General features: G+C 49.1%; 4 protein-coding genes across 4 annotated transcripts in view; 2 read left to right on the top strand and 2 right to left on the bottom strand.

Annotated features, from left to right (window-relative positions):
- The window catches only part of LOC121306296 (cathepsin F-like), a 6,265-nt gene extending 2,441 nt beyond the window's left edge, over positions 1–3,824 (top strand). Inside the window, exons 2-8 of the mRNA XM_041238037.1 lie at positions 77–224; positions 978–1,058; positions 1,464–1,583; positions 1,843–1,907; positions 2,167–2,257; positions 2,823–2,881; positions 3,169–3,824. Coding sequence (XP_041093971.1) covers positions 77–224; positions 978–1,058; positions 1,464–1,583; positions 1,843–1,907; positions 2,167–2,257; positions 2,823–2,881; positions 3,169–3,243 — 639 coding nt within the window. The 3' untranslated portion in view covers positions 3,244–3,824. The remainder of the gene's footprint in view (positions 1–76; positions 225–977; positions 1,059–1,463; positions 1,584–1,842; positions 1,908–2,166; positions 2,258–2,822; positions 2,882–3,168) is intronic.
- Positions 3,825–4,242: 418 nt separating this feature from the next.
- On the bottom strand, positions 4,243–8,149 carry LOC121306364 (barrier-to-autointegration factor). Its single transcript, XM_041238117.1, has 3 exons — positions 8,039–8,149; positions 4,950–5,100; positions 4,243–4,746 (listed from the first exon to the last, which is right to left on the bottom strand). The coding sequence occupies exons 2-3, from the start codon at positions 5,073–5,075 to the stop codon at positions 4,600–4,602; spliced, it is 273 nt and encodes a 90-aa protein (XP_041094051.1). The 5' UTR covers positions 5,076–5,100; positions 8,039–8,149; the 3' UTR covers positions 4,243–4,599.
- Positions 8,150–8,864: 715 nt separating this feature from the next.
- Positions 8,865–12,636, top strand: eif1ad (eukaryotic translation initiation factor 1A domain containing). Its single transcript, XM_041238057.1, has 6 exons — positions 8,865–9,087; positions 10,234–10,389; positions 10,668–10,776; positions 11,174–11,282; positions 11,530–11,583; positions 12,135–12,636. The coding sequence occupies exons 2-6, from the start codon at positions 10,303–10,305 to the stop codon at positions 12,313–12,315; spliced, it is 540 nt and encodes a 179-aa protein (XP_041093991.1). The 5' UTR covers positions 8,865–9,087; positions 10,234–10,302; the 3' UTR covers positions 12,316–12,636.
- A 594-nt stretch (positions 12,637–13,230) lies between these two features.
- The window catches only part of sart1 (spliceosome associated factor 1, recruiter of U4/U6.U5 tri-snRNP), a gene marked incomplete at its 5' end in the record, with an annotated part of 13,288 nt that continues 1,097 nt past the window's right edge, over positions 13,231–25,421 (bottom strand). Inside the window, 20 exon segments of the mRNA XM_041238036.1 lie at positions 13,231–14,124; positions 14,333–14,454; positions 14,988–15,077; positions 15,727–15,862; positions 16,075–16,085; positions 16,087–16,172; positions 16,348–16,435; positions 16,780–16,890; positions 17,069–17,236; positions 17,526–17,650; positions 18,008–18,132; positions 18,366–18,484; positions 19,795–20,032; positions 20,132–20,160; positions 20,859–21,029; positions 21,113–21,190; positions 21,857–21,962; positions 22,527–22,566; positions 23,168–23,223; positions 24,000–24,054. Of these exon segments, the coding sequence (XP_041093970.1) occupies positions 14,106–14,124; positions 14,333–14,454; positions 14,988–15,077; positions 15,727–15,862; positions 16,075–16,085; positions 16,087–16,172; positions 16,348–16,435; positions 16,780–16,890; positions 17,069–17,236; positions 17,526–17,650; positions 18,008–18,132; positions 18,366–18,484; positions 19,795–20,032; positions 20,132–20,160; positions 20,859–21,029; positions 21,113–21,190; positions 21,857–21,962; positions 22,527–22,566; positions 23,168–23,223; positions 24,000–24,054 (1,973 nt within the window).

The following is a 25,421-nucleotide window of genomic DNA, read 5'->3' as shown; positions in this document are numbered from 1 at the left end:
TGTTAGCTAGACACACTGGGGGCTGATCAAGCTGGTAGCAGTGAAACCTGGACTGGATCACACTGCTGTGCAATAGGAGTCGGATTCCCAGCTGTGTTCATTCCAGGGGTGCGTTTTTGTCTTTCAGGGAATGTGTGGGTCTTGCTGGGCTTTCTCTGTGATTGGGAATATCGAGGGGCAGTGGTACCTCAGGAGGGGCTCGCTGCTGTCCCTTTCAGAGCAAGGTGAGCGCCTCCAGGCTGCCCGCGCAGAGCGTGCACTCAGCAGCTGATCACACGGGTGCCAGCCTTAGAGATTATATAGATATGTATACATTATACTGACAGCACGGGCATGTGCAGCTCTGAATGAAGCAGAGATTACAACTGCAATGCAGTTTTGCTTATAATATGCTTTACCACATCTCTCTGTGCTTTACAATGCTTCCCTATGCTTTACCAGACCTCTCTGTGCTTTACAATGCTTCCCTATGCTTTACCAGACCTCTCTGTGCTTTACAATGCTTCCCTATGCTTTACCAGACCTCTCTGTGCTTTACAATGCTTCCCTATGCTTTACCAGACCTCTCTGTGCTTTACTGCTCTATGCTTTACCAGACCTCTCTGTGCTTTACAATGCTTCCCTATGCTTTACCAGACCTCTCTGTGCTTTACAATGCTTCCCTATGCTTTACCAGACCTCTCTGTGCTTTACAATGCTTCCCTATGCTTTACCAGACCTCTCTGTGCTTTACAATGCTTCCCTATGCTTTACCAGACCTCTCTGTGCTTTACAATGCTTCCCTATGCTTTACCAGACCTCTCTGTGCTTTACAATGCTTCCCTATGCTTTACCAGACCTCTCTGTGCTTTACAATGCTTCCCTATGCTTTACCAGACCTCTCTGTGCTTTGCAACGCTTGCCTATGTGCTGTATCACACTGTGTTTTCCCTGTGGTTCTGAATGCTGTCCCGTTCGCTCCCCTCGGTTCTCCTCAGAGCTGGTGGACTGTGACCGCCTGGACCAGGCCTGCAGGGGGGGGCTGCCTTCCAACGCGTATGAGGCCATCGAGAATCTGGGTGAGAGGAAAGCACACGGGATGGGCTCTCACCAGCCAGCCCGTCCCAGAGAGCAGCAGGGACACCCTGAACAGACAGCCGCGTTCCGGCCGCTTCAGGACCTCGCCACCACCTGCGCTGCTGTTGAGCAGAAGGGGGGGGGTGGTTGGTTAGAATGCCCGGGCTTCTCCGCGTAGTTCTTGTTGCGTTGTTTAGGTGACCGGTGATAATGCCGGATTATCTCCTTTTATTTACACGCGTTTCGTGATTTTTTTTAAAAAAAATTTTAAGCGACTACTTTGAATTCCTGAATATCTTGATTCGCTTTTCTGTGTGTGTTGTTTAGGCGTCTGATTTTAATGCCTGCCTGGGCGTGTTGTTTAGGTGTCTGATTATAATGCCTGCCTGGACGTGTTGTTTGCTTAGGGGGTCTGGAGACGGAGACAGACTATAACTACACGGGACACAAACAGTCCTGCGGGTTCAGCAGAAACAAGGTGAAGGCTTACATAAACAGCTCTGTGGAGATCTCTAAAGATGAGAGGGGTGAGTGGAGGAGAAGGGAGAGGGGGAGGAGTGGAGGAGGGAGGACAGGGGGGAGGGGAAACAGTCACAGCTTCACAGCACTAAATCAAAACTCAAAATCGAAACAAGAAACTCAAGTCAAGCACAGACTACGCTGTTCTCCTTACCTTCGGAGGAGAGAGAGAGGGAAAGTGGGTGGAGGGATGGGAGAGGAGAGGTGGAGAGATTGGAAACCGATTTGTTTTTGACTGTTTGTTTATTTTTTCTTTCTTTCATTCAGATATCGCAGCTTGGCTGGCGAAGAACGGGCCGGTGTCAGTCGCTCTCAACGCCTTCGCCATGCAGGTGAGCCCGCAGGGAAACTGGGAGCTGAACTGGGATCAGTCAGACTGGGAACGGGACTGGGAGACCTCTCAGGAGCCTCTTAGAGACGCCCAGACCGGTTATTCCAGTGTCCGGACGGAGCTCTCCGCAGACGAGGGGCGCTGGTGTGGATCAGGGGGGAATTCAGAAACGGCTGCTTTTCTTAGACTCTGCGGAGAACAGCGACCCTAACTCTCTCTCTCTCTCTCTGCGACTGTCTGTTTGTCTCTGTCTCTCTCAGTTCTACAGGAAAGGGGTGTCCCATCCTCTCAAGATCTTTTGTAATCCCTGGATGATCGATCACGCTGTGCTGCTAGTTGGATATGGGGAGCGTATGTACAGACCCTCTAACACAGGGGCTTCCACACCCCAGGCCGGGCTCGAATTATATTGTCTTAATTCTTATGACATTTGTGATACTCAAATACTACGTTTATTTGTTTGTTTTATATCTATTATAAAACTGTACCTTAGAAAAAGCATTGTAAAGTGTAATTAAGCACAGTGAAAGCATTGTAAAGCACAGAGAGGTCTGGTAAAGCATAGGGAAGCATTGTAAAGCACAGTGAGGTCTGGTAAAGCATAGGGAAGCATTGTAAAGCACAGAGAGGTCTGGTAAAGCATAGGGAAGCATTGTAAAGCACAGAGAGGTCTGGTAAAGCATAGGGAAGCATTGTAAAGCACAGAGAGGTCTGGTAAAGCATAGGGAAGCATTGTAAAGCACAGAGAGGTCTGGTAAAGCATAGGGAAGCATTGTAAAGCACAGAGAGGTCTGGTAAAGCAGAGGGAAGCATTGTAAAGCACAGAGGTCTGGTAAAGCAGAGGGAAGCATTGTAAAGCACAGAGGTCTGGTAAAGCAGAGGGAAGCAGGGAACCTAATAACTATTTTCTTTGTAGGTAAAGGTGTTCCATTCTGGGCTATAAAGAATAGCTGGGGAGAGAACTATGGGGAGAAGGTAAGGAGGCAATTCTGGAGTTCATTATTCAGGGGTGGAAATAAGAGTGTGTGTGTGACCCTGAGCGAGTCCCTTCACCTCCTTGTGCTCAGTCCTTCGGATGGGACTCAAAACAAACGCGGTCCTATTGGAAGAGACTCTGCAGCAGCAGCAGCGGTTGTTGATGAAGCAGAGTCCCCCCCTAGTCTCCGTGAGGATAAAAGCGTCTGCTAAATGACTCATGAATTCATTAATAAACAATCACATTTCACTTCTAAAGAATCTCTCTCTCTCTCTTCCAATTCTAGGGTTACTACTACCTGTATCGGGGGTCTGGGCTGTGCGGAATAAACAGGATGTGTTCTTCTGCCATCGTGGAGTAGAGACTGCTGGAACGAGGAGAATCAACCGGAAATATTAAGACCCCCCCTTCCCCTCCCTCTCCCTCCCCCAACATGAAATAATTACCTGACTGACCAGTTACCCCCTACTGTACGATACTGCTGTGGGTAGAGCACTAATACTGGTATGGTCAAACACAAAGTATAGTTCTTATCAATAGCTATTAAAAAGAGCTGCATGAAATGATTCTTCCAGTGGGGGTGCTGATTCTGCGTTCAGAGCGAATTCAGAAACAGCTGCTCGGGTTTGTGTGGATCGCTGCTTTTCTTAAAGACTCTGCGGGGAGCAGCGACCCACACAAGCCCAGAATCCTGGCTCCGCGAGCAGCCGCGTGTGTGTTTGAGTGAATGTGTTCCACGCTGCTAGCTTCGCTCCGGATCCCCGCTGTTCTAGTTACCTGGCCTCTTGTGTTGCTGCTGCTTCTGGTTTTAAGCAGGGCCGTGTTCGTTCTCTGTGTGCAGCAGAATCATTCACAGCGAAACCTGACCTCTGTACCCCGGGCCAAACGGGGTTGGGGGTCGATATTAAAATAAAACAGAACCTCTTTTGTCTTCCAAGTTATTCGTTTTTGTTTTGTTTTGTTCTATCTTAAATATAGTGCAAAATATACACTTCATACAATATGATGCCAACAGTGTCATACAGAGCAGAGGGAGGCTGCTTAGAGAGTAGAAGAGTCTCTCTTTCCCTGCTCCACCAGCACAGCACAGAGGGAGGCTGTTCGAAGAATATAAGAGCGGTACCAAGTGTTCCTAATTTTTTGTCCAACCTCTCTATATATCTATCTATGTGTCTCTATCTATCTATCCATCCCTCCCTACCCTGTGTTAAGGTGCGCTTCCCAAAATACAGCCCTGGAAAAAAATGCAAGTTAAATTAAAGGCAGTGCATATTAAGCTTCAATTGAATTTCATTTTTATTTTTAAAATAAAAATAAAATAATAAAATCCACTTCAGAATCCAAAGTTAATCAAACAAAACAAAACCCTTTATCTGTCGGACGCTTCTGGTTTGTTTTAAAACAGCCTGCGGTCTCTTTCACATTTCAAAACTGCAGAACACCAGCGTGAAGAAGATTAAAACCTTAAAATGAATTCATAGGAGGAGATGTTTTACACACACAGCCTCCCTCTCTCCCTGATCCCTTCACAGCGCACAGCCATGCGTGACACTGAGAATCCCCACACAACACCTTCGAACAAACAGGAAAATCATTCCTAAAACCCAAATCACTGAGCTGTCAAATCAACGAGTCAATCAACTTATGAAGACGGGAGGAGGAGGAGGAGGAGGAGGAGGGAGGGAGGGAGGGAGGAGCAGGGCGCCCCCCTCGCCTCTTACAAGAAGGAATCGCACCACTCTTTGAGGCAGGAGAAGCAGTCTTTCTGCTGTTTGGCGTTGGCGCCACACGTGTCCTTCAGCCAGTCTCTAAAGAGCTCTTCATCTTTCTTCAGGACCAGGAACTGCCCCAGAACCACGTACGCCTGCAACAGCAAAGACCAGGGAGGGAAGGAGAGTTTAGCTGCACAGCAGATGGGGCTAAGGACTGGGAAGCGTTGGGTTAGATTGCATGCCTTATTAAAAACTCCCAGGGAAATCAAGTTCAAACAGCTGTGCAATGGGAGTCTTGTGCCCATGCCTGTTTTGGGGACCCCACCCCCCCCCCTCTCCCGGTCCCGGAACCTACCTTATCGAACCCTTTGCTTTCCAGCCGACCCCCCAGCGCCTCCCCGATTCCAGCCAGAGCCATGACCGGCTTCTCTCCCATCGGCTCCGCCACGAACTCCTTGTGCTTCTGCGAGGTGGATGACATCCTGCCGGCGCTCCGGACTGCGTTTCTATCGGAGCAAAACAACCGGGGGGGGGGGGGGGGGGGGGGGGGGGGGCACGATCACAGGAAAACAAAAAACAAACAGCTCAGCAGCAAGCTCTCTTTACAACAAGTTCACCGGCACCTCGATTCGCTCCAGTGAGTCAAAGCCTCTGTGTGTGTGTCTCTGCGTGTTTGTGTGTGTCTCTGCATGTGTCAGTGTGTGTGTGTGTGTGTGTGTGTGTGTGTGTGTGTGTGTGCACCCTGAATGACTCGGTAACAAATTTTTCAGGAACACGAGTCAGCTTCCTGAGCTAAGCTTTCGAATGGAAAAGTTTGCAACACTGACACACACCTCGCTCAGTCCGAGTGTCCCGGAGACACAGCTGGTCTTGTGTCTACTCGCTATCCTAGCGAAGTGGAGGAACTGCGAGGCAGTGATGGTCTACGCTGCGACTTTGTTTTCCAGGATGTTGTGTTTATACCCATAATGCTCGGTCAGAACATCTACACCGTAACTCCTGAGAAGATACTCTGTCTCTGCTTCTGACATAGAGAGACGTGAGACTCTCGCAAACTCTGAGTCTCTGCAGCTAACGTCACTGTCTCTACTCAAAGTCTCGTCCTATCCTCACTCTCGCAAGTCAGCAGACTCAATTCCTCTCATAGATAGACTGTCATAGCACAGACAGATATCTCATACAGACAGAGTATGACCTCCTAGATAGACGCAGTATTCTCTCTGTCTGCAGGATCTCTCTGTGTCTCTGCAGTATCTCTCTGTACAGTATCTCTCTGCAGTCTGCAGGATCTCTCTGTCTCTCTGCAGTATCTCTCTGCAGTATCTCTCTGTCTCTCTGCAGTATCTCTCTGTCTCTCTGCAGTATCTCTCTGCAGTATCTCTCTGTCTCTCTGCAGTATCTCTCTGCAGTATCTCTCTGTCTCTCTGAGTATCTCTCTGTCTCTCTGCAGTATCTCTCTGTCTCTCTCAGGAACAGGATCTCTCTGCAGTATCTCTCTGTCTCTCTGCAGGATCTCTCTGTCTCTCTGTCTTCTGCAGTATCTCTCTGTCTCTCTGCAGTATCTCTCTGATCTCTCTATCTCTCTGTCTCTCTGCAAGATCTCTCTGTCTCTCTGTCTCTGCAGGATCTCTCTGCTATCTCTCTGTCTCTCTGCAGTATCTCTCTGTCTCTCTGCAGTATCTCTCTGTCTCTCTGCAGTATCTCTCTGTCTCTCTGCAGGATCTCTCTGTCTCTCTCTCAGGTCGCTCTGTCTGCTCGGCAAGGATCCTCTGCAGTATCTCTCTGTCCTCTCTGTTCCCGCTCTGGCAGGATCTCTCTGTCCCTCTCTGCTGGACTCGCTGTCTCTCTGCAGATCTCTCTGTCTCTCGCAGATCCCCTTCTCTCGCAGGGATCTCAATGCGTCCTCTATCTCTGCAGGATCTCTCTGTCTATCTCTCTATCTCTCTGCAGTATCTCTCTGCAGTATCTCTCTGTCTCTCTGCAGTATCTCTCTGTCTCTCTGCATCTCTCTGTCTCTCTGCAGTATCTATCTGCAGTATCTCTCTATCTATCTCTCTGTCTCTCTGTCTCTCTGCAGGATCTCTCTACAGGATCTCTATCTCTGTCTCTGCAGGATCTCTCTGCAGTATCTCTCTGTCTCTCTGCTATCTCTCTGTCTCTCTGCAGGATATCTCTCTGCAGTATCTCTCTGTCTCTCTGTCTCTCTGCAGGATCTCTCTGTCTCTCTGTCTCTCTGCAGTATCTCTCTGTCTCTCTGCAGGATCTCTCTGTCTCTCTGTCTCTCTGCAGGATCTCTCTGTCTCTCTGTCTCTGCAGGATCTCTCTGTCTCTCTGCAGGATCTCTCTGCAGTATCTCTCTGTCTCTCTGATCTCTCTGTCTCTCTGTCTCTCTGCAGTATCTCTCTGTATCTCTCTGCAGTCTCTCTGTCTCTCTGCAGGATCTCTCTGTCTCTCTGTCTCTGCAGGATCTCTCTGTCTCTCTGCAGTATCTCTCTGTCTCTCTGCAGGATCTCTCTGTCTGCAGGATCTCTCTGTCTCTCTGTCTCTCTGCAGTATCTCTCTGTCTCTCTGCAGGATCTCTCTGTCTCTCTGTCTCTCTGTCTCTCTGCAGGATCTCTCTGTCTCTCTGCAGTATCTCTCTGTCTCTCTGCAGGATCTCTCTGTCTCTGTCTCTCTGCAGTATCTCTCTGTCTCTCTGCAGGATCTCTCTGTCTCTCTGCAGTCTCTCTGCAGGATCTCTCTGTCTCTCTGCAGGATCTCTCTGTCTCTCTGTCTCTCTGCAGGATCTCTCTGTCTCTCTGTCTCTGCAGGATCTCTCTGTCTCTCTGCAGGATCTCTCTGTCTCTCTGCAGGATCTCTCTGTCTCTCTGCAGTATCTCTCTGTCTCTCTGTCTCTCTGCAGTATCTCTCTGTCTCTCTGTCTCTCTGCAGTATCTCTCTGTCTCTCTGCAGGATCTCTCTGTCTCTCTGCAGGATCTCTCTGTCTCTCTGCAGTATCTCTCTGTCTCTCTTTCCTAGAGAGACGAGAGACGTCACAGTCTCCTGCAGTGAGACCCTAGAGTCGACAGAGAGCGTCTCTAGAGAGACAAGAGAGACGTCCTAGATATGACAGAATCTCTCTGTCCTATAGAAGACAGAGAGACGTCCTAGAGGGACTGGGGGGGGGGGGGCACTCTCTGCAGGATGAGTAGACGTCAAAGAGAGACGAGAGATAGACGTCATAGAGAGACAGATAGATGCGCTCTTTCGACCTATGAGAGAGCAATTTGCACGTATTCAATATGTGAGGGCTCTGTCTCTCTGCATCTGCACAGGGTGTGCAATGCACGGCGCAGGCAGTGTTTAATTCGCGTATCACAGGCGGATCAGCAGTGCTGAGCGCAGCGTTGTTAGGGTTATTAGGGTCGGCTCCGCGTCGGGAATGAGATTTGAAAAGTTATTCACCTCGTCTGGTTTAATTCTGTAAAGATTTCCGTTTCTCTTCCCCGCTCCCGCAGCTCCGCTCCCAAACTGCAAAACGCACACTTCCGGCTCCCGCCAACGACCGGCGTCACTTCCGCTCGCCCGAACCAGAAACCATGGCGACAGCGCTGGCCGGTGACGTCAGGAGCAAAACAAACCGCCAAACACATTGCAAATAAACAAATAAACAAATAAACAGTAAAAAAATATAAATATAATATATATAATATCTCTCTGTCTCTCTGCAGTATCTCTTTTTGACACAACAAAAAAAATCGTTAAGCTCCAAGTCATACTGTCCTACGACGCAGGATCTCTGTCTCTCGGTCTGCAGTAACCCAGGCACAAGTACGTCTGTGATCCAGTGCGCCGAGGCATCTTTTTCATTTTCCTTCTAGTACATCAGTGAACATTTGAAAAGTTATTCACCTCGTCTGATATATATATATCTATATACATGGTCTGTGTTGTTTTTTTTTAAATATATGTTTTAAATATATGTGTTTGCGATCCCGCCGACCCACACACACTAATTAAACTTAAATTATTATATATATATATATATATACATGGTCTGTGTTGTTTTTTTTTTAAATATATGTTTTAAATATATGTGTTTGCGATCCCGCCGACCCACACACACTAATTAAACTTAAACACGTTTAAAATACAGTATAAACTCACTTCCCTTGAACCTTCACTTCTGAGCAATTTAACAAATAAAAAAATAAAACACAAGAGGAATTTATTTAACTGCGGGACACAAAAACAAAAACAAAAAACAACAACGAAATATACCGTTGCGGAAGGGGGTTGTTAAAAGGGGTTGCGCAGGAAGCTGACATGAGTTTGTGTTCATTATTTCTGCAGAGTTTGCTGTAAACGCGGTCCAGGCGAGAAATAGTGAGAAATTCTTACAAGTTTTGTTTCTTTTTTCGTTTAAAACAGTTACGCCGTCCTAAAAGAAAGCCCGCCTGGCGTTTTGCAGAAACCGTGCCGCAGCCGTGTCTCAGTTAGCTGGCATTTAAAAGGTAAAAGCCTGTTTTATTTCGACTGATTAAGTAATATTTACAGTATTTAATATTTGAGGGAAGAGGACAGTGTCCTGTTGCATTGCAGTTATAATATTAGGATTACAGCACGCTGGCTGTGCGTTTGCAAAAACGATAGCTTTTTATTAAAAAAAATTAAATGGTCACGGTAATTATTCCGCCTTGTGCGGTTTAATTTAATATGCGGTACAGATGTGCAGTCGGACCGTTTTCTCTTTGAATGACTTTACAGTTAGTAATTTCTAAGGGAATGAGAATGAGACTCCCGCTGCACAGCAGTGTGATCCAGTCCTGCTTTCACTAGGAGTTTAATAATCAGACTCCCGCTGCACAGCAGTGTGATCCAGTCCTGCTTTCACTAGGAGTTTAATAATCAGACTCCCGCTGCACAGCAGTGTGATCCAGTCCTGCTTTCACTAGGAGTTTAATAATCAGACTCCCGCTGCACAGCAGTGTGATCCAGCCCTGCTTTCACTAGGAGTTTAATAATCAGACTCCCGCTGCACAGCAGTGTGATCCAGTCCTGCTTTCACTAGGAGTTTAATAATCAGACTCCCGCTGCACAGCAGTGTGATCCAGTCCTGCTTTCACTAGGAGTTTAATAATCAGACTCCCGCTGCACAGCAGTGTGATCCAGTCCTGCTTTCACTAGGAGTTTAATAATCAGACTCCCGCTGCACAGCAGTGTGATCCAGTCCTGCTTTCACTAGGAGTTTAATAATCAGACTCCCGCTGCACAGCAGTGTGATCCAGTCCTGCTTTCACTAGGAGTTTAATAATCAGACTCCCGCTGCACAGCAGTGTGATCCAGTCCTGCTTTCACTAGGAGTTTAATAATCAGACTCCCGCTGCACAGCAGTGTGATCCAGTCCTGCTTTCACTAGGAGTTTAATAATCAGACTCCCGCTGCACAGCAGTGTGATCCAGTCCTGCTTTCACTAGGAGTTTAATAATCGGACACACCTGAGCTTGTTAGCTAGACACACTGGGGGCTGATCAAGCTGCTAGCAGTAAAACCTGGACTAGATCACACTGCTGTGCAATAGGAGTCTGATTCCCCTCCAGTAAGGGAGGATGCTAACGAGGGACGAGCCCGTTCTCTTGAGTTTCTGTTTGTTTGTTTAGGGCTGACCTCACCCTCGCAGGGAAGCGCTAAAGCCATCGGTGTACCGCTGAAGAGCGGAGTGGAACATCATGTCTCAGGCGACCAAGAGAAAGCACGTGGTGAAGGAGGTTCTGGGAGATTACGTCATCCCTTCAGAACAGCAACAGATCGTTCGGGTGAGAAGAGAAAAGGCCGGGACCGGGACCGGAACCGGAACCGGGGCGGGGCGATACTTTATTTTTTTTCATGCCCTCTTATTAAACAGTTTTGGAAGGGAATTTGTACTCTGTTATCTGTTAAAGATGTCAGATCTGCCGGTATTGATGTGACAAGGGCGTTAGATGGGATTTCAATGCAGGCTGTGATAGTGATGATTGTTGTAACCCTCCTTCACCTTCGGTCGGCATGTTTCCCTCCTCCCTCTCCTCTCCCTCTCCTCCTCCTCCTCCTGTAGGTTCTGGGAACTCCTGGGAACAACCTCCATGAAGTGGAGACAGAGCAGGGAGAGCGATTCCTGGTCACCATGCCAACCAAATTCAGAAAGAACATCTGGATTAAACGAGGTGACCGGGGTGGGGCGAGTGTTCGATTACCGGGACGGAGCTCTCCGCAGATATGAGGGCGAGGGGTGCTGGTGTGGATCGGGGGGGGGGGGGGGGGGGGGCTGATTCAGCGTTCAGAGTGAATTCAGAAACAGCTGCTCGGGTTTGTGTGGATCTCTGTTCTCCGCAGAGTCTCAGAAAAGCAGCGATCCTCACAAACCCCAGCAGCTGTTTCTGAATTCGCTCTGAACGCTGAATCAGCCCCCCCCCCGATCCACGCCAGCGCCCCTCGTCTGAGCAACGGACGTCCATTCCTTTTACATCGAAAATGGGGTAGTTTTTAAAGAAACACACGTTTGAGTCCCAGGTAAATCACACAGCACCCTGCTCACTGCCAGATCTCTCTGTCTCTCTCCAGGTGATTTCCTTGTCGTGGATCCCATTGAGGAAGGAGAGAAAGTGAAAGCGGAGATCAGCGTAATCCTCCACAAGGATTACATCAGATACCTGCAGAAAGCAGGAGTCTGGTACGGCTTGAGAAGAGGCAGACCGATAGAATCAGAAAGAGGCAAATCTAGGCACGCAAAAAACGTGAATAACAGAGGAGAAAAAAACAAAACAAAGAATGTCCATACAGCTGAAGGACTCGAGGTCCTGATTTCAATAGATTATTAATTTTTTTTTTTTTTAAGATTTTTGCCTGCCTAGATTGGCCTTTTTCCGAAATGCCGATGGCCCCAGTATTTAACCATTATTATTTTTTTTTCTTCTCAGGTCTGAAAAGTTCTGCGCGGGAGCGTCCGAGATTGACAGCGGCAGCAAAAACGGGTGAGCTGGAACGAAGAGAGAGCGACTGCAGGGCTGAGCCGGAGGGCAAGAGCGCTAGAGCCGGGCAGTTCGGACTGGCAGTGCCAGTGTGATTCGCAGCTGCACCCTGGCACGCTAGTTGTGGTTCTGCGTGGTGCAATTCGTTCGCACCGCTGGCCTGCAATTCAAGGAGTAGCTCTTGCTTTGCCAAATGCAGCTAGATTTGTTCAGGCCGCTTCTGGTGTCTAGCGAACAGCGCGGCTGTAATTTATAAATTGTCGTTCGGCAAAAACTAAAAAGGCAGAACTTGATCGATTTTGCAATTTCAACGGCACCGTTCGCTCGATTGATCGATCAGTTTGTAGGGGTACGGTTAGAATTCAGCAGGGACGGCCCCCCCCCCCCCTCCCTCATCGAGCGCATTGCAAAGCTGTTGTGGTAAATCTCAATTGGCAATTCATTTCGCTTTACTCGCTATCACAATTGCAGGGAACGGGGGAGGCTCTCAAGTCAAAAACTTGCTTTTTAAAATTTTTTTGGTGTTTTTTTTTCTCTTCCTTCCCTCTCATCAGACACTCCGAAGTTGAAAAAGCTGATGGCTGCTTGGAGGAGGAGGAGGGGGGGTCAGAGGACAGCGAATCAGAGCCGGACGACAGCGACCTGTTTGTGAACACGAACCGGGTGAACTACGAATATACATACAGCGAGGAGGAGGAGGAAGAGGAGGAAGGCAGTGCAGACGGGACGACCTGATCTGTTCTCAATCTTCCAGGAACACAAGCCCCCCCCCTCCCCCAGAAGAGAGCCGTACAGCACTCTGAACGCCGCAGTGTTCTCAGACTCCTTGGAGCCGCACCTACTTGATACTTGAAGACTCCCCCGCCCCTCCCTCATCTAACGCAGGGGTTCTCAAACCCGCTCCCGGGAGGAGGGGAGGCTAAAATCCTACATTTCGTTATCTTGGGACTTTCTAAGAGTTTATGTCTGGGGAGAACTGAAGCATTTCATTTCTCGCCAAAAGAAACTTGTATGTATGTATGTAGATATGGATTATAAATACACATTACAAAGTAAGTGTGCCTTTCTGTGCCAGACAAAACAGACATGCTACAAAATCATAATGAAATCTATCTATACATCTATATGCTGGCTGGCTTGTGTGTTTTTTGAAGGTCGATTTTACTGCTGCGTGTGATTCAGTGATTGGTCAGAATGTTTTTTTTAGAGAGATGAAGAGACTGGGAAAGGCAGAAGACCAGATTCCCACACAGACATGAACACACACACCAGCGTACTGCCTTAACGGGGAACCCCACTGCTTCTGTAGCGCTGCTTGGCTGAGCGGATGAAATCAGACCGCTGGGACCGGAAATTTGTCAAACTAGGCATCTGCAATTCATTTAAAACAGTCAAGAGAAAAGGAACTCTGAGCCACACCTGGTGAAACGCAGGAGGCTTCGTTGAGAAGCCGTTTACCTAATTTAAAAGCACGGAGCAGTCTGACACATTTTACAAGAATTACCGTTTCACAGGCTGAGCTAAAAGTCAACATGTTGCACACTGCCCTCTCCATAGACCTGCACAAGAAACACCTTCAAATGAATTCAGCTCTAGTCCTTTTTCAAGGTCTACAAAGTTCAAAACAACAAGCACTCTGGACAAGTTTAAAACTGTTAATGTTGTTTTATTAAAACTCAAAATACACATTGCACTGTAACACATCAAAATTTCTCTTCACCACCCCTTATACCAAAAACTGTACATAGATATACACGCTCCTCTTATAAATCACTTACAAACTTCATTTTCTGAAGAAAATGAATGAATGCAAGGCTTAAAACAAACTTAGCGATGATTAATTCCAAGGTTTAGTTTATAGAGAAACTCATCTCGAACTGCTTCAGAATTAAAGTCTTGTGTGTTTGCGTTTAATTCACAGTCGCTGTGCACCCAACAGAGACGCATGGAAACAGTGACATCTGCTGGGGAGAGCCTGGTATTGCAGCAGGTTGGGGGGGGGGGGGGGGGGGGGGGTGCGTTTGCAGATTTTCATGAGCTGTACAGGTTTGGCAGGGTTCGCGGGATACACGTTGAGACAGAACTGCACACAGACCGCGTCATTTAAAAAAAATAAAAAGGTAAGAGCTGGAGAACAGGGCTGCTGAATTGGTCCTATCCTGGAAACTGAACAGTTTGCTTCTTGAAAAAGCGGCCATCGCTAAACCGCAAGCACAGCCTTTAAATAAGACAATTTAGAAATGCACAAATCAATCTGGCCTAAAACAACCCCCTTTAAAAAAAAAAAAAAAAAAAAAGGGGCGGGGGGGTCAGTGTTTATTTGATTCTAACAGGATTTTAGGGATACGGTGAAAATAAAAGCAGGTTTCTGTTCTCGACGACGATTCTGCGGTAGAATTGGGATTTCGCCCTTTCCAGCTCAGGTCTCAGAACTGGGACAGATCCAAACCAGTTCAAGGAAGAAAAAAAAAAAAAAAAAACGGGGCGGGCCGGCACCATCCCAGTACAGCCAAACTGGTCCCTCTCTATTTTGTGATGGTGTTCCTGTGAAGACAAGACAGGAAAGCAGAGACGGTTAAACGCTGTGTCTCGGACCTACCCCTCCGTTTCACATCTCCTGTCCCTGTGCGCTTTACAGCTTTATACAGAGAGCAGCAGGGCATTTACATCATGGAAAATAACACTCATCAGAACTCATCCGATTATGCAAAATTAAAGCGTGCGTGGTTGGTGTGTGTGTGCGTGTACTCACGCGTTCATGCTCTTGCCGCCCCCGCTCAGCACGATGTAGGGAGTCTTCTGAGATTTCTGCTTCTCCTGGAGCAGTGCCACCGTGCCCAGAGGAGTGTCGCTGGAACTCATCTTCTTCAGCAGCTGCAGGGCAGGGAGGAGAACAGACAGCAGGTCACTCCCGCAGGACAGAGAACTCAACACACACACAGCTGGGAACTGACACACAGTCAGAATGCTATTGAAAGCCGCTGGCTGTCCATGAGGACAGGTTATCAACAGTGCTACGTTTAAGCAGAGGGAACACACACTTCCAGGAACAGCGTCTTGAAACCGGGTTCCAGGAGACCACTGGGAGACCTGGTTTGAGGTTCGCTGTATCAAACCCCCAGAGTCTCACCCTGGTGTGCCGCACAGCGACCTGAACCCCAGTCTCTTGAACCCCAGTTCCACCAAGATACGCAAAGCAGCTTCGCGTTCCCTCGGCTTCAGAAACGCGACAAGAAACTTCAAACCTCACGAGAAACGTTTCACCTGGGAGTCTCTCTCTCTCAAACTCTTTGCTCGCTGCAGAAACGTTTCTCGTGGAATTTACTGCGTTTGTCTGTTTCTTGTAAGATGCGGCAACGTCGAGCGTTCCCACATTCTCCATCGCCTCCGCTGTCAAAGACACTCACAGCCTCTTCCTCCAGCTTCTTCATCCTCCTCTCCGTCTTGATCTTGCCAGAGCCCTTCCCGTGGAACCTGTGAGAGAGCTGGCGGAAAGCCTGGGGGAGCAGAGACAGACGCAGAGTCAGCTTTCGAGGAGCAAGCCCGAGCATGGGAACAAGACTCCCGCTGCACAGCAGTGTAATCCAGTCCTGCTTTCACTAGGAGTTTAATAATCAGACTCCCGCTGCACAGCAGTGTGATCCAGTCCTGCTTTCACTAGGAGTTTAATAATCAGACTCCCGCTGCACAGCAGTGTGATCCAGTCCTGCTTTCACTAGGAGTTTAATAATCAGACTCCCGCTGCACAGCAGTGTGATCCAGTCCTGCTTTCACTAGGAGTTTAATAATCAGACTCCCGCTGCACAGCAGTGTGATCCAGTCCTGCTTTCACTAGGAGTTTAATAATCAGACTCCCGCTGCACAGCAGTGTGATCCAGTCCTGCTTTCACTAGGAGTTTAATAATCAGACTCCCGCTGCACAGCAGTGTGATCCAGTCCTGCTTTCACTAGGAGTTTAATAATCAGACTCCCGCTGCACAGCGGTGTGATCCAGTCCTGCTTTCACTAGGAGTTTAATAATCAGACTCCCGCTGCGCAGCGGTGTGATCCAGGAATGAAGCCTGTTGGAGTGAATGGTTTCCCACGCTGGCAGAGTGCTAGGTGTAAGAATTGAGATTCAGAGATACCCCCCCCGCCCCGACTCACCTCCTTTGGCGTGAGTTTGCGCCCCGTCTCGTCCACGTACTCGATCTTCACGTCTGGTTTGTAGCTGTCCTTATCCTTGAAGTCCTGGGTGAAGCCGCGGTACTCCTCGCGACGGCTGTACTTGTCATCGATGGTCCTGCAGAGAGAGAGACGCATCAGAGAGGCAGACACTGACAGACACACAGAGACAGACGCATGAAAGCGACAGACACAGACAGATGCATCAGGAGAGACAGACACACAATGACTGACAGACAGAGAGAAGCACAGAGACTGACACACACAGAGAGAGAGAGACGCAGACACACACACAAACACACACACACAGAGTGAGAGACAAGCCCTTACATTTTATCCTCGAATGCAATACAGGTCGTTGGGCAGGGCTGCTTTGGGTGCCCGCACTCTCGCGACCTTCTGCACCTGTGGACTCACAGCCAACAGACCTGCGGGGGGGGGGGGGGGGGGTCAAACACAAGCGTTTTAATTCCTATTATTAATACTAATAATGAGTCACTCAGAAGACGCTTTTATCCGTTCAAATCTTGCGTTTTATTTCTGGCGCGCTTGCTGATACTCGCTGGTACACCAGTAACCTCCGACCCCTGACCCCCCCCTTACCTTTGTTCTTGCAGAGCATCAGTGCGGCCACCAGACCGGAGTTCACAATGGGCTCCTCATCCAGGATAGTGGTGGAGGCAGTGGAGAACTGAGACAGAGAGAGTGTGTGAGAGGAGAAAGAGAGAGACAGAGAGAGAGTGAGAGGAGAAAGAAGCATGAGAGGAGAGAGACAGAGAGAAAGAGAGGAGAGAGGCCTGAGAGAGAAGAGGCGTGACAGAAGAGAAGCGTGAGAAGAGAGACAGACGAGAGTGAAGACAAGAGGAGAGAGAGATGAGAGAGGCATGAGGGGAGAAATGACGGGCGAGAGGAGAAAGAGAAAGGGAGAGAGAAGCGAGAGAAAGAGACAGGAGAAAGGGGTGTGAGAGAGAGAGAGAGAGAGAGAGGAGAGAGAGAGAGAGAGAGAGAGAGACGCACACACACAACTCCACTCACGTCTGGCTGTTTCTGCTCCTCGTCCAGGTTGACCATGCTCCAGCCCACGTTCTCATCGAAATCAGAGTCCGAGCCAGTGCCCTGGGACTTCTCCTCAGCCTTCCCGAAATCCTGCAGAAGGGAATGGGAGGGGGGGGCAAGTCAAACACAGCGCCGATAGACAGGCAGAACTCGCACACAAAGAGGATCCTGATCATTGCAATATTAATAATAATAATACTAGACTGCATTGAGGAGCGCTCTGAACCCCAGGACTGGGTGCAGCAGGGCTGGTGCAAGTTCCTCTCACCAGGATGTCTTCCTGATCTTCCCGGTTCCCAGACAGCCCGTAGGTGGGAATGTCTCCCAGCGTGCGGCAGAACTCAGAGGTGGCGTTGAACACGATGTTGTTCTTCTTGTCGGGGTCCTCCTCGTCGTCGTCTCGCGACCCCCCCTGCGTCTCCACGATCCGCACAACCTGGTCGGGGGGGTTCAAAAGTCGACAGAGTTACAAAAGCGTCAAGAACCGTCTAGTCCAGCATCGCCGTCCCCCAAACCCCGGTCCTGAGCCCCCTCCGCTGTGTCTGCTGGTTTCCGTTCCAACTGATCTCTCAATAATTACTGAACCAGACCCTTCGCTGAACTGACCGCTTGACTAAAATGAGACCTTTTTAAATTGTTTTCAGCTCTTAGAAACAGTTGCCGAGTTCCGAGTTGCTTATGAAATGTCACAGCGAACTCCCTCTCCCAGTCCGAGTCTCCCTCACCTTCTCCCCAGAGTCCTTGAGCAGCTGCTTCTGTCTCAGTTTCCTCTGCTTCTCCAGCTGTGCCTGCAGCTCCAGCTCGGCTTCGTCTTCTTCAATAGCTACACCCTCAGGGGCTTCGAAATCATCTGCAAAACACACACCTTTAAAACTATCTGTATCGCCGATACAGCGCTTCATATATAAAAACAGCTAATGTTAACAACACCCAAAATAATTCACCACACAGAAACTCCTCCTTAAAATGACATTACAGCAAAACTATTCATTTAAAAAAAAAATCACAGCTTTTAAAAAGCACTATCGCTGTTCTCCGCAGAGTCACAGAAAAGCAGCAATCCTCACAAACCCAAGCAGCTGTTTCTGAATTCACTCTGAGCGGTGAATCGATCTTCCCCCAGCCCCCCACCCCCACCCCCCCCCCCCCCCCCCCCGTGTCTCAGCAGATCCCATAACAAATCTCTTTGGGTCTCGGCTCCACTCGCCTTCATCGCTGATCTCCATCTTCTCCACCCGGGTGTCGTCGGAAAGCTGGCTCGGGGCCGACGCCTTCCTCTCCTCCACGCGATCGTCCGCGTCCGAGCCCCGCCTCCGGCCACGCCCCCTGGACCTGATTGGACAACACAGGACAGAGTCACTGGAGCGCAGGCAGTCAATGCACCAACGCGATTTGTAATTGGATTTTTCTAAACACAAACATGTACATTAATTTAGTGAGTTAACAGAATTTTATCCAAAGAGACTTAGAGACTAGGAGGGTGAACTCTGCTTCATCAACAACCGCTGCTGCACAGTCTCTTCCAATAGGATGGCGGGGCTCTGCGTGAACGCCCGGGAACGAACCTGGAGCCGAAGTCCTCGCTCTGCGCCTCGGCCACCAGGGGGAGCAGCTCCTCCACCTTCAACGGCTTCTCCTTCTTGCGGATCTTCTTCACGCAACGCTTGGTCTTCTTGAAGGTGACCTGGAGAGAGAGAACGCGAGAGAGAGGAGAGAAAGAGAGGAGAGAGAGAGAGCGAGAGAAGAGGAGAGAAAGAGAGGAGAGAGAGAGAGCGAGAGAGAGACATTCTCTCTCTCTCTGAGAGTGTGTGTGCAGAAGGATACTCACACACACGTCTCGTCTGATAGCCTCACAGAGGAGAGATACAGAGATCTCTCTCTACCTCTCCACAGTCATCTGCTCTCACTCTCTGGGAGTGTGTGCATCTCTAGAGCGTCAGGAGTGTGTGTGTGTGTGTGTGTGTGTGTGTGTGTGTGTGTGCAGACAGACAGCTCTCTCAATCTCTGAGGGTGTGTGTGTGGGGTGTGTGTGTGTGTGTGTGTGTGTGTGTGTGCAGACAGACAGCTCTCTCAATCTCTCATCAGGTGTGTATCTCTCACCATCTCGTCAGGAGTGTGTGTGTGTGTGTGTGCAGTGACAGCTCTGCAGACAGACAGCTCTCGCTCTCTCAATCTCTCATCGAGTTAGTGTATCTCTCCACACATATATAGAGAGTGTGTCAGAGCAGTCCTCCCAGACACACAGCTCTCTCACGTCTGTCTTCGAGAGTGTGTATCTCTCACCATCTCACATAGAGAGTGTGTAGAGCAGTCCTGCAGACCAGACAGCTCTCTCAATCTCTCTTCAGGTGTGTATCTCTCACCATCTCGTTAGAGAGTCGTCAGGAGTGTTAGTGTGTTGTCAGACACACACAGCTCAGACACACTCTCTGTCGATCAGGTAGAGAGTATATCTCTCATACCAGTGGTCACAGGAGTGTGTGTGTGTGTGTGTGTGTGTGTGTGTGTGACAGCTCTCTCAATGTGTGTGTGTGTGTGTGTGTCTTGTGTGTCAGGAGTGTGTGTGTGTGTGTGTGTGCAGACAGACAGCTCTCTCAATCTCTCTTCAGGTGTGTATCTCTCACCATCTCGTCAGGTGTGTGTGTGTGTGTGTCTGCAGACAGACAGCTCTCTCAATCTCTCATCAGGTGTGTGTGTCTCAGACAGCTCTCTCAATCTCTCATCGGGTGTGTATCTCTCAGGAGTGTGTGTGTGTGTGTGTGTGTGTGTGTGTGTGCAGACAGACAGCTCTCTCAATCTCTCATCGGGTGTGTATATAACTGTCTCACCATCTCGTCAGGAGTGTGTGTGTGTGTGTGTGTGACAGACAGACAGCTCAATCTCTCATCAGGTGTGTATCTGTCTCAGTGTGTGTGTGGTGTGTGTGTGTGTGTGTGTGTGTGCAGACAGACAGCTCTCTCAATCTCTCATCGGGTGTGTATATAACTGTCTCACCATCTCGTCAGGAGTGTAGTACTCTGATGCCAGCCTCAGTCCTGGTCCGTCCAGACTCTGAGCCTGGCTCTGCAGGGTGTCTCTGATCTGCTGCAGCTCCCTCTCCCAGGACCCGTCCGCCTGCCCCCCCGCCTCCAGCCGGAAACTCCTCTTCTTCTCCCCGTCGATCTCCTCGTCGTACTTGGAGAGGACAGACTTGTGCTTGAGCTGAAACGCGAGAGGGGAGGAAATCAGAAAGCTGAACAAACACCGACACACACACACGCACGCACACAGACACTCACAGTGTGCGGAGTTCCCCGCCGAGGTCGGGCTGCGCCATGTCATCACCGCTTACTCTTCCTCCTCTGCGTAGGGCTTGGAGGTCTGCATCCCGAACATTTCATTCGAAGAAGAAGAAGTCGAGGTGCAAGAAGAGCCGAGAGAGGGACAGTTACTCCAAGTGCAAGTGCTCCTTCAGAAGGAGGAGCGCTAGGACCCTGGGGGGGGGGGGGGGGGGGGGGGGGGGGGGGGGGGGAGAAGTATAAGCACGCCTGGTGGGGTGGGATGTGTGTGTGAAGTATCTCTACACACACATCTCTCCATGACATGCCGAGATAGAGAGATATACTGTATGATCATAGAGATACTATAGATCCATCTCTTGTCAGATACTATAGATACATTTATCTGTAGACGTCTATAGATCTATCTAAAGTCAACACATCAGAGATGATCGATACTGTATGTAAATACGTCAGATAGTACTGCGAGAGAGATACTGCAGAGATAGATACTGTACATATCCAGTCTACTGATAGAGATACTGTAGATAGACAGATAGATACTGTCTATCCTAGACAGATCCTGCATACTGTAACTAGAGATTGAGGTGATAGATTGATACTATAGATACTGTAGATAGACAGATAGATACTGTAGCTAGACAGGAGAGATTTTATTTATATTCCCCCCCTCCTACTGTCATTTACTTTTATGGTTTTTTTTTTTTTTTATTTTTAAATAGACAAAATAAAACATCATTAACAACCAAAATCAGAGGGGAAGAAGAAAAAAGAGAAGACAGACAGACTGACAGACAGACAGACAGAAGGAAGGCGCGCGCTCCTCCCTGCAGCCTCCTCGGTGCTCTCACCTTTGTCCTGCAGCGTGAGGATCACAGTCTGCCCCTCCTGGAAAGAGTCGATCTTGTGCTGAACGGTCAGCCCCTTCAGATCTTTGGAAGAGTAATTCTCCTGCAGGGGGGAGAGGGAGAGAATCAGGGGGGGGGGGGGGGGGGGGGGGGGTCTTGAAACTAGCGCCTCGGCAGCGGTCTCACCTTCCTCCCCTTGCCAAACTCCTCATCCACCAGGCTGCTGATCCCAAACTCTACATCCATCTCTTCCAGCATCTTTGCCTGCAGGGAACAAACAGACTTTTCAAATCACTGCCCATTCCCTGCTCCCTTTCCACCAGGCTGGTCTCCCAGCCCCCTTCGGCAACACGAATCTCAGCCTGCCTTAACCTCGGGAGTACAGGGAAGGGAACGGGACTCCCGCTGCACAGCAGTGTGATCCAGTCCTGCTTTCACTAGGAGTTTAATAATCAGACTCCCGCTGCACAGCAGTGTGATCCAGTCCTGCTTTCACTAGGAGTTTAATAATCAGACTCCCGCTGCACAGCGGTGTGATCCAGTCCTGCTTTCACTAGGAGTTTAATAATCAGACTCCCGCTGCACAGCGGTGTGATCCAGTCCTGCTTTCACTAGGAGTTTAATAATCACTGCTGTGCAACAGGAGTCTGATTCCCATCTCTGTCCTTACTATAACTAATACAACACCCTAGCAAAGCACAGGCAGTCGCTAGCTAATATCCAATAGGCATCATATTAACAAGTCACTCAGCAGAGGCGTTTTATCCAGAGAGACTTGCAGAGACCAGGAGGGTGAACTCTGCTTCATCAACAACCGCTGCTGCTGCTGCAGAGTCTCTTCCAATAGGACCTCGTTTGTTTGACATCCGAAGGACGGAGCACAAGGAGGTGAAGTGACCTGCTCAGGGTCTCTCACACACAGTGTCTCACCCTCTTGTCTGCCAGCTCCTTCTCCTTGGCCATCTTGCGGCTCCTCTCCACCCAGGCTGCAGTGTCGTCCAGCCAGGGGTCATCCTCTGCCAGGGTCTTGACTTTCCTGAAAACACAGCGGGGCGAGGGGAGTCAGGCACTTCGACGCACTCCGCTACAGAGACAGAGACTAGCAAAGTGTACACAGGTGTACAGTGTTGAGAGACTTCCGTCTGGTTTCACTGGGAGAGATTCACCGACCCCCAGTTTGTGATTGAGCTGTCGCTCTGGTTTCACTGGGAGAGATTCACTGAGCTGTCGCTCTGGTTTCACTGGGAGAGATTCACTGACCCCCCCCAGTTTGTGATTGAGCTGTTGCTCTGGTTTCACTGGGAGAGATTCACTGACCCCCCCCAGTTTGTGATTGAGCTGTCGCTCTGGTTTCACTGGGAGAGATTCACTGACCCCCCCCCCCAGTTTGTGATTGAGCTGTCGCTCTGGTTTCACTGGGAGAGATTCACCGACCCCCAGTTTGTGATTGAGCTGTCGCTCTGGTTTCACTGGGAGAGATTCACTGACCCCCCCCCAGTTTGTGATTGAGCTGTCGCTCTGGTTTCACTGGGAGAGATTCACCGACCCCCAGTTTGTGATTGAGCTGTCGCTCTGGTTTCACGGGGAGAGATTCACTGACCCCAGTTTCTGGTTGAGAAGTCTCTCGGGTTTCACTGGGGCTGATGCCAGGAGAGGAGCCATTTCCTGAGCTGTTGCTCTGCTCTACTGGTAGAGAGAGACCCCCCCCAGTCTGTGAGAGAGAGCGAGAGAGAGACAGAGAGAGGAGAGCGAGAGAGAGAGACCCCCCCCAGTTTGTGATTGAGACTGGGAGAGATTCAGAGACAGAGAGAGATTGAGGGAGGAGAGAGAGAGAGAGGAGAGAGAGAGAGAGAGAGAGAGAGAGGAGAGAGAGAGAGAGAGAGAGAGAGAGAGAGAGAGAGAGAGAGAGAGAGAGAGAGAGAGAGAGAGAAGAGAGAGACAGGGAGAGAGAGGAGAGAAAGAGAGACAGAAGAGATAGAAAAAGTATTACTCAGATTGTCCAAATTCACGGTACAGACTCTAAACCTTCCAGAACCAAAATCATTACATTCATAATTAACAAAAATAAAAAAATTAAAAATTAAAATCTATTTCACTTCGAATCTGATCAGAGATTTGATTTGCTGCACCAATATATATACTGTAAACAACCAAGGATGAACCCCCACCAAAAAAAAAAAACCACAAACTTCATCCAAACAAACCATAAAAAATAAATAAAAAAAAAAAAAAAAAACTCACCTTTTTTCGCTTCATTTAATTCCAGTGGTTTTAACCCCAGTCTGGCTCTCAGCTTGCTGCAAGCAAAAAGCAAAAAAAAAAAATCAAATCACGTGAAACTCAAAGCGTTTCACAGCTGACCCGAGACTCGCCGTCCTTTTCAAACAGCGCGCCGCTCGCCGCCCTCGCCGTCCTTTTCAAACAGCGCGCCGCTCGCCGCCCGGCTGAACTGAATTTCGGGAGATTCGAGGAATCAGGAGGCTGAGCGGCGGCTGCCCTGAGCGGCACGCCTTGGAACAAACGCAAACAGAGCGTTCAAAGGGTTTTTAAAAGTCTGTGCCGAAATGCTCTGGCAGGGCTCACAAGCTGCTCTTCGGTTTTAGCTGGCCTGCCTCACACTTCCGCCAGATTTACCCCGAGCGCCTCGTTGCTCTGTAAATCAAACCTCCGGGACTGGAAACCTGGGGAAAACCGTCAGGCAGATCAACGACTGGATCATTTAATTCATGACTAAGAGACCACCTGTGCAATTCATTTAAAAACAGCAGGAGAAAAGGAACTCGGAGCCACACCTGGTGAAACGCAGGAGGCTTCGTTTAGAAGCGGTTTACCCAGTTTAAAAGCACAGAGCGGTCTGACGCGTTTCCACACAGGAGAGCCTGGTGTTTCCACAGCGCGGATTACTGAGCAGGGATTGAGATTCTCGCACCCAGAGGTATTTTCATGCAGGCGGCTCTATAAAGGAGATCAGCGGCACATCTGGAGGGGCTCTGATTGATCTGCACCCCGCTGTTAGCTCTTAGTTTAATACAGACAGTTGAACACACTGCAGTTGACTTGAATCAGCACTCACTTTGTTTCTTCAATGCTAAGGGAGGCATCCCCAGAAGCAGACTTGGGTCCTGGAACTGGGAAAAAAAAAAAATTATATAATACTTATTTCACATTACACTTTCAAGATTATACATTTTAAAATACCAACTACACCCAAGGGATTAACATTAGACTCCTGTTGCACAGCAGTGTGATCCAGTCCAGGTTTCACTGCTACCAGCTTGATCAGCCCCAGTGTGTCTAGCTAACAAGCTCAGGTGTGTCTGATTATTAAACTCCTAGTGAAAGCAGGACTGGATCACACTGCTGTGCAGCGGGAGTCTGATTATTAAACTCCTAGTGAAAGCAGGACTGGATCACACTGCTGTGCAGCGGGAGTCTGATTATTAAACTCCTAGTGAAAGCAGGACTGGATCACACTGCTGTGCAGCGGGAGTCTGATTATTAAACTCCTAGTGAAAGCAGGACTGGATCACACTGCTGTGCAGCGGGAGTCTGATTATTAAACTCCTAGTGAAAGCAGGACTGGATCACACTGCTGTGCAGCGGGAGTCTGATTATTAAACTCCTAGTGAAAGCAGGACTGGATCACACTGCTGTGCAGCGGGAGTCTGATTATTAAACTCCTAGTGAAAGCAGGGCTGGATCACACTGCTGTGCATACGGGCAGTCCTGATTATGAGGACTCCTAGTGAAAGCGACCCTGGATCACACTGCGTGTGTGCAGCGTGAGTCTGATTAATTAACTCCTATTTAAAGCAGACTGGATCACACCTGTGGACCTGCTATGTGATATTAAACTCCTAAGTGAAAGCTGGATCACACTGCTGTGCAGCGGGAGTCTGATTATTAAACTCCTAGTGAAAGCAGGACTGGATCACACTGCTGTGCAGCGGGAGTCTCATTATTAAACTCCTAGTGAAAGCAGGACTGGATCACACTGCTGTGCAGCGGGAGTCTGATTATTAAACTCCTAGTGAAAGCAGGACTGGATCACACTGCTGTGCAGCGGGAGTCTGATTATTAAACTCCTAGTGAAAGCAGGACTGGATCACACCGCTGTGCAGCGGGAGTCTGATTATTAAACTCCTAGTGAAAGCAGGACTGGATCACACTGCTGTGCAGCGGGAGTCTGATTATTAAACTCCTAGTGAAAGCAGGACTGGATCACACTGCTGTGCAGCGGGAGTCTGATTATTAAACTCCTAGTGAAAGCAGGACTGGATCACACTGCTGTGCAGCGGGAGTCTGATTATTAAACTCCTAGTGAAAGCAGGACTGGATCACACTGCTGTGCAGCGGGAGTCTGATTATTAAACTCCTGGTGAAAGCAGGACTGGATCACACTGCTGTCGGGAGTCTGATTATTAAACTCCTAGTGAAAGCAGGACTGGATCACACTGCTGTGCAGCGGGAGTCTGATTATTAAACTCCTAGTGAA

Source organism: Polyodon spathula, chromosome 47 (assembly GCF_017654505.1).
Source record: "Polyodon spathula isolate WHYD16114869_AA chromosome 47, ASM1765450v1, whole genome shotgun sequence".
In the NCBI taxonomy this organism is placed as follows: domain Eukaryota; kingdom Metazoa; phylum Chordata; class Actinopteri; order Acipenseriformes; family Polyodontidae; genus Polyodon; species Polyodon spathula.
This window is presented reverse-complemented; position numbering and strand designations above follow the sequence as displayed.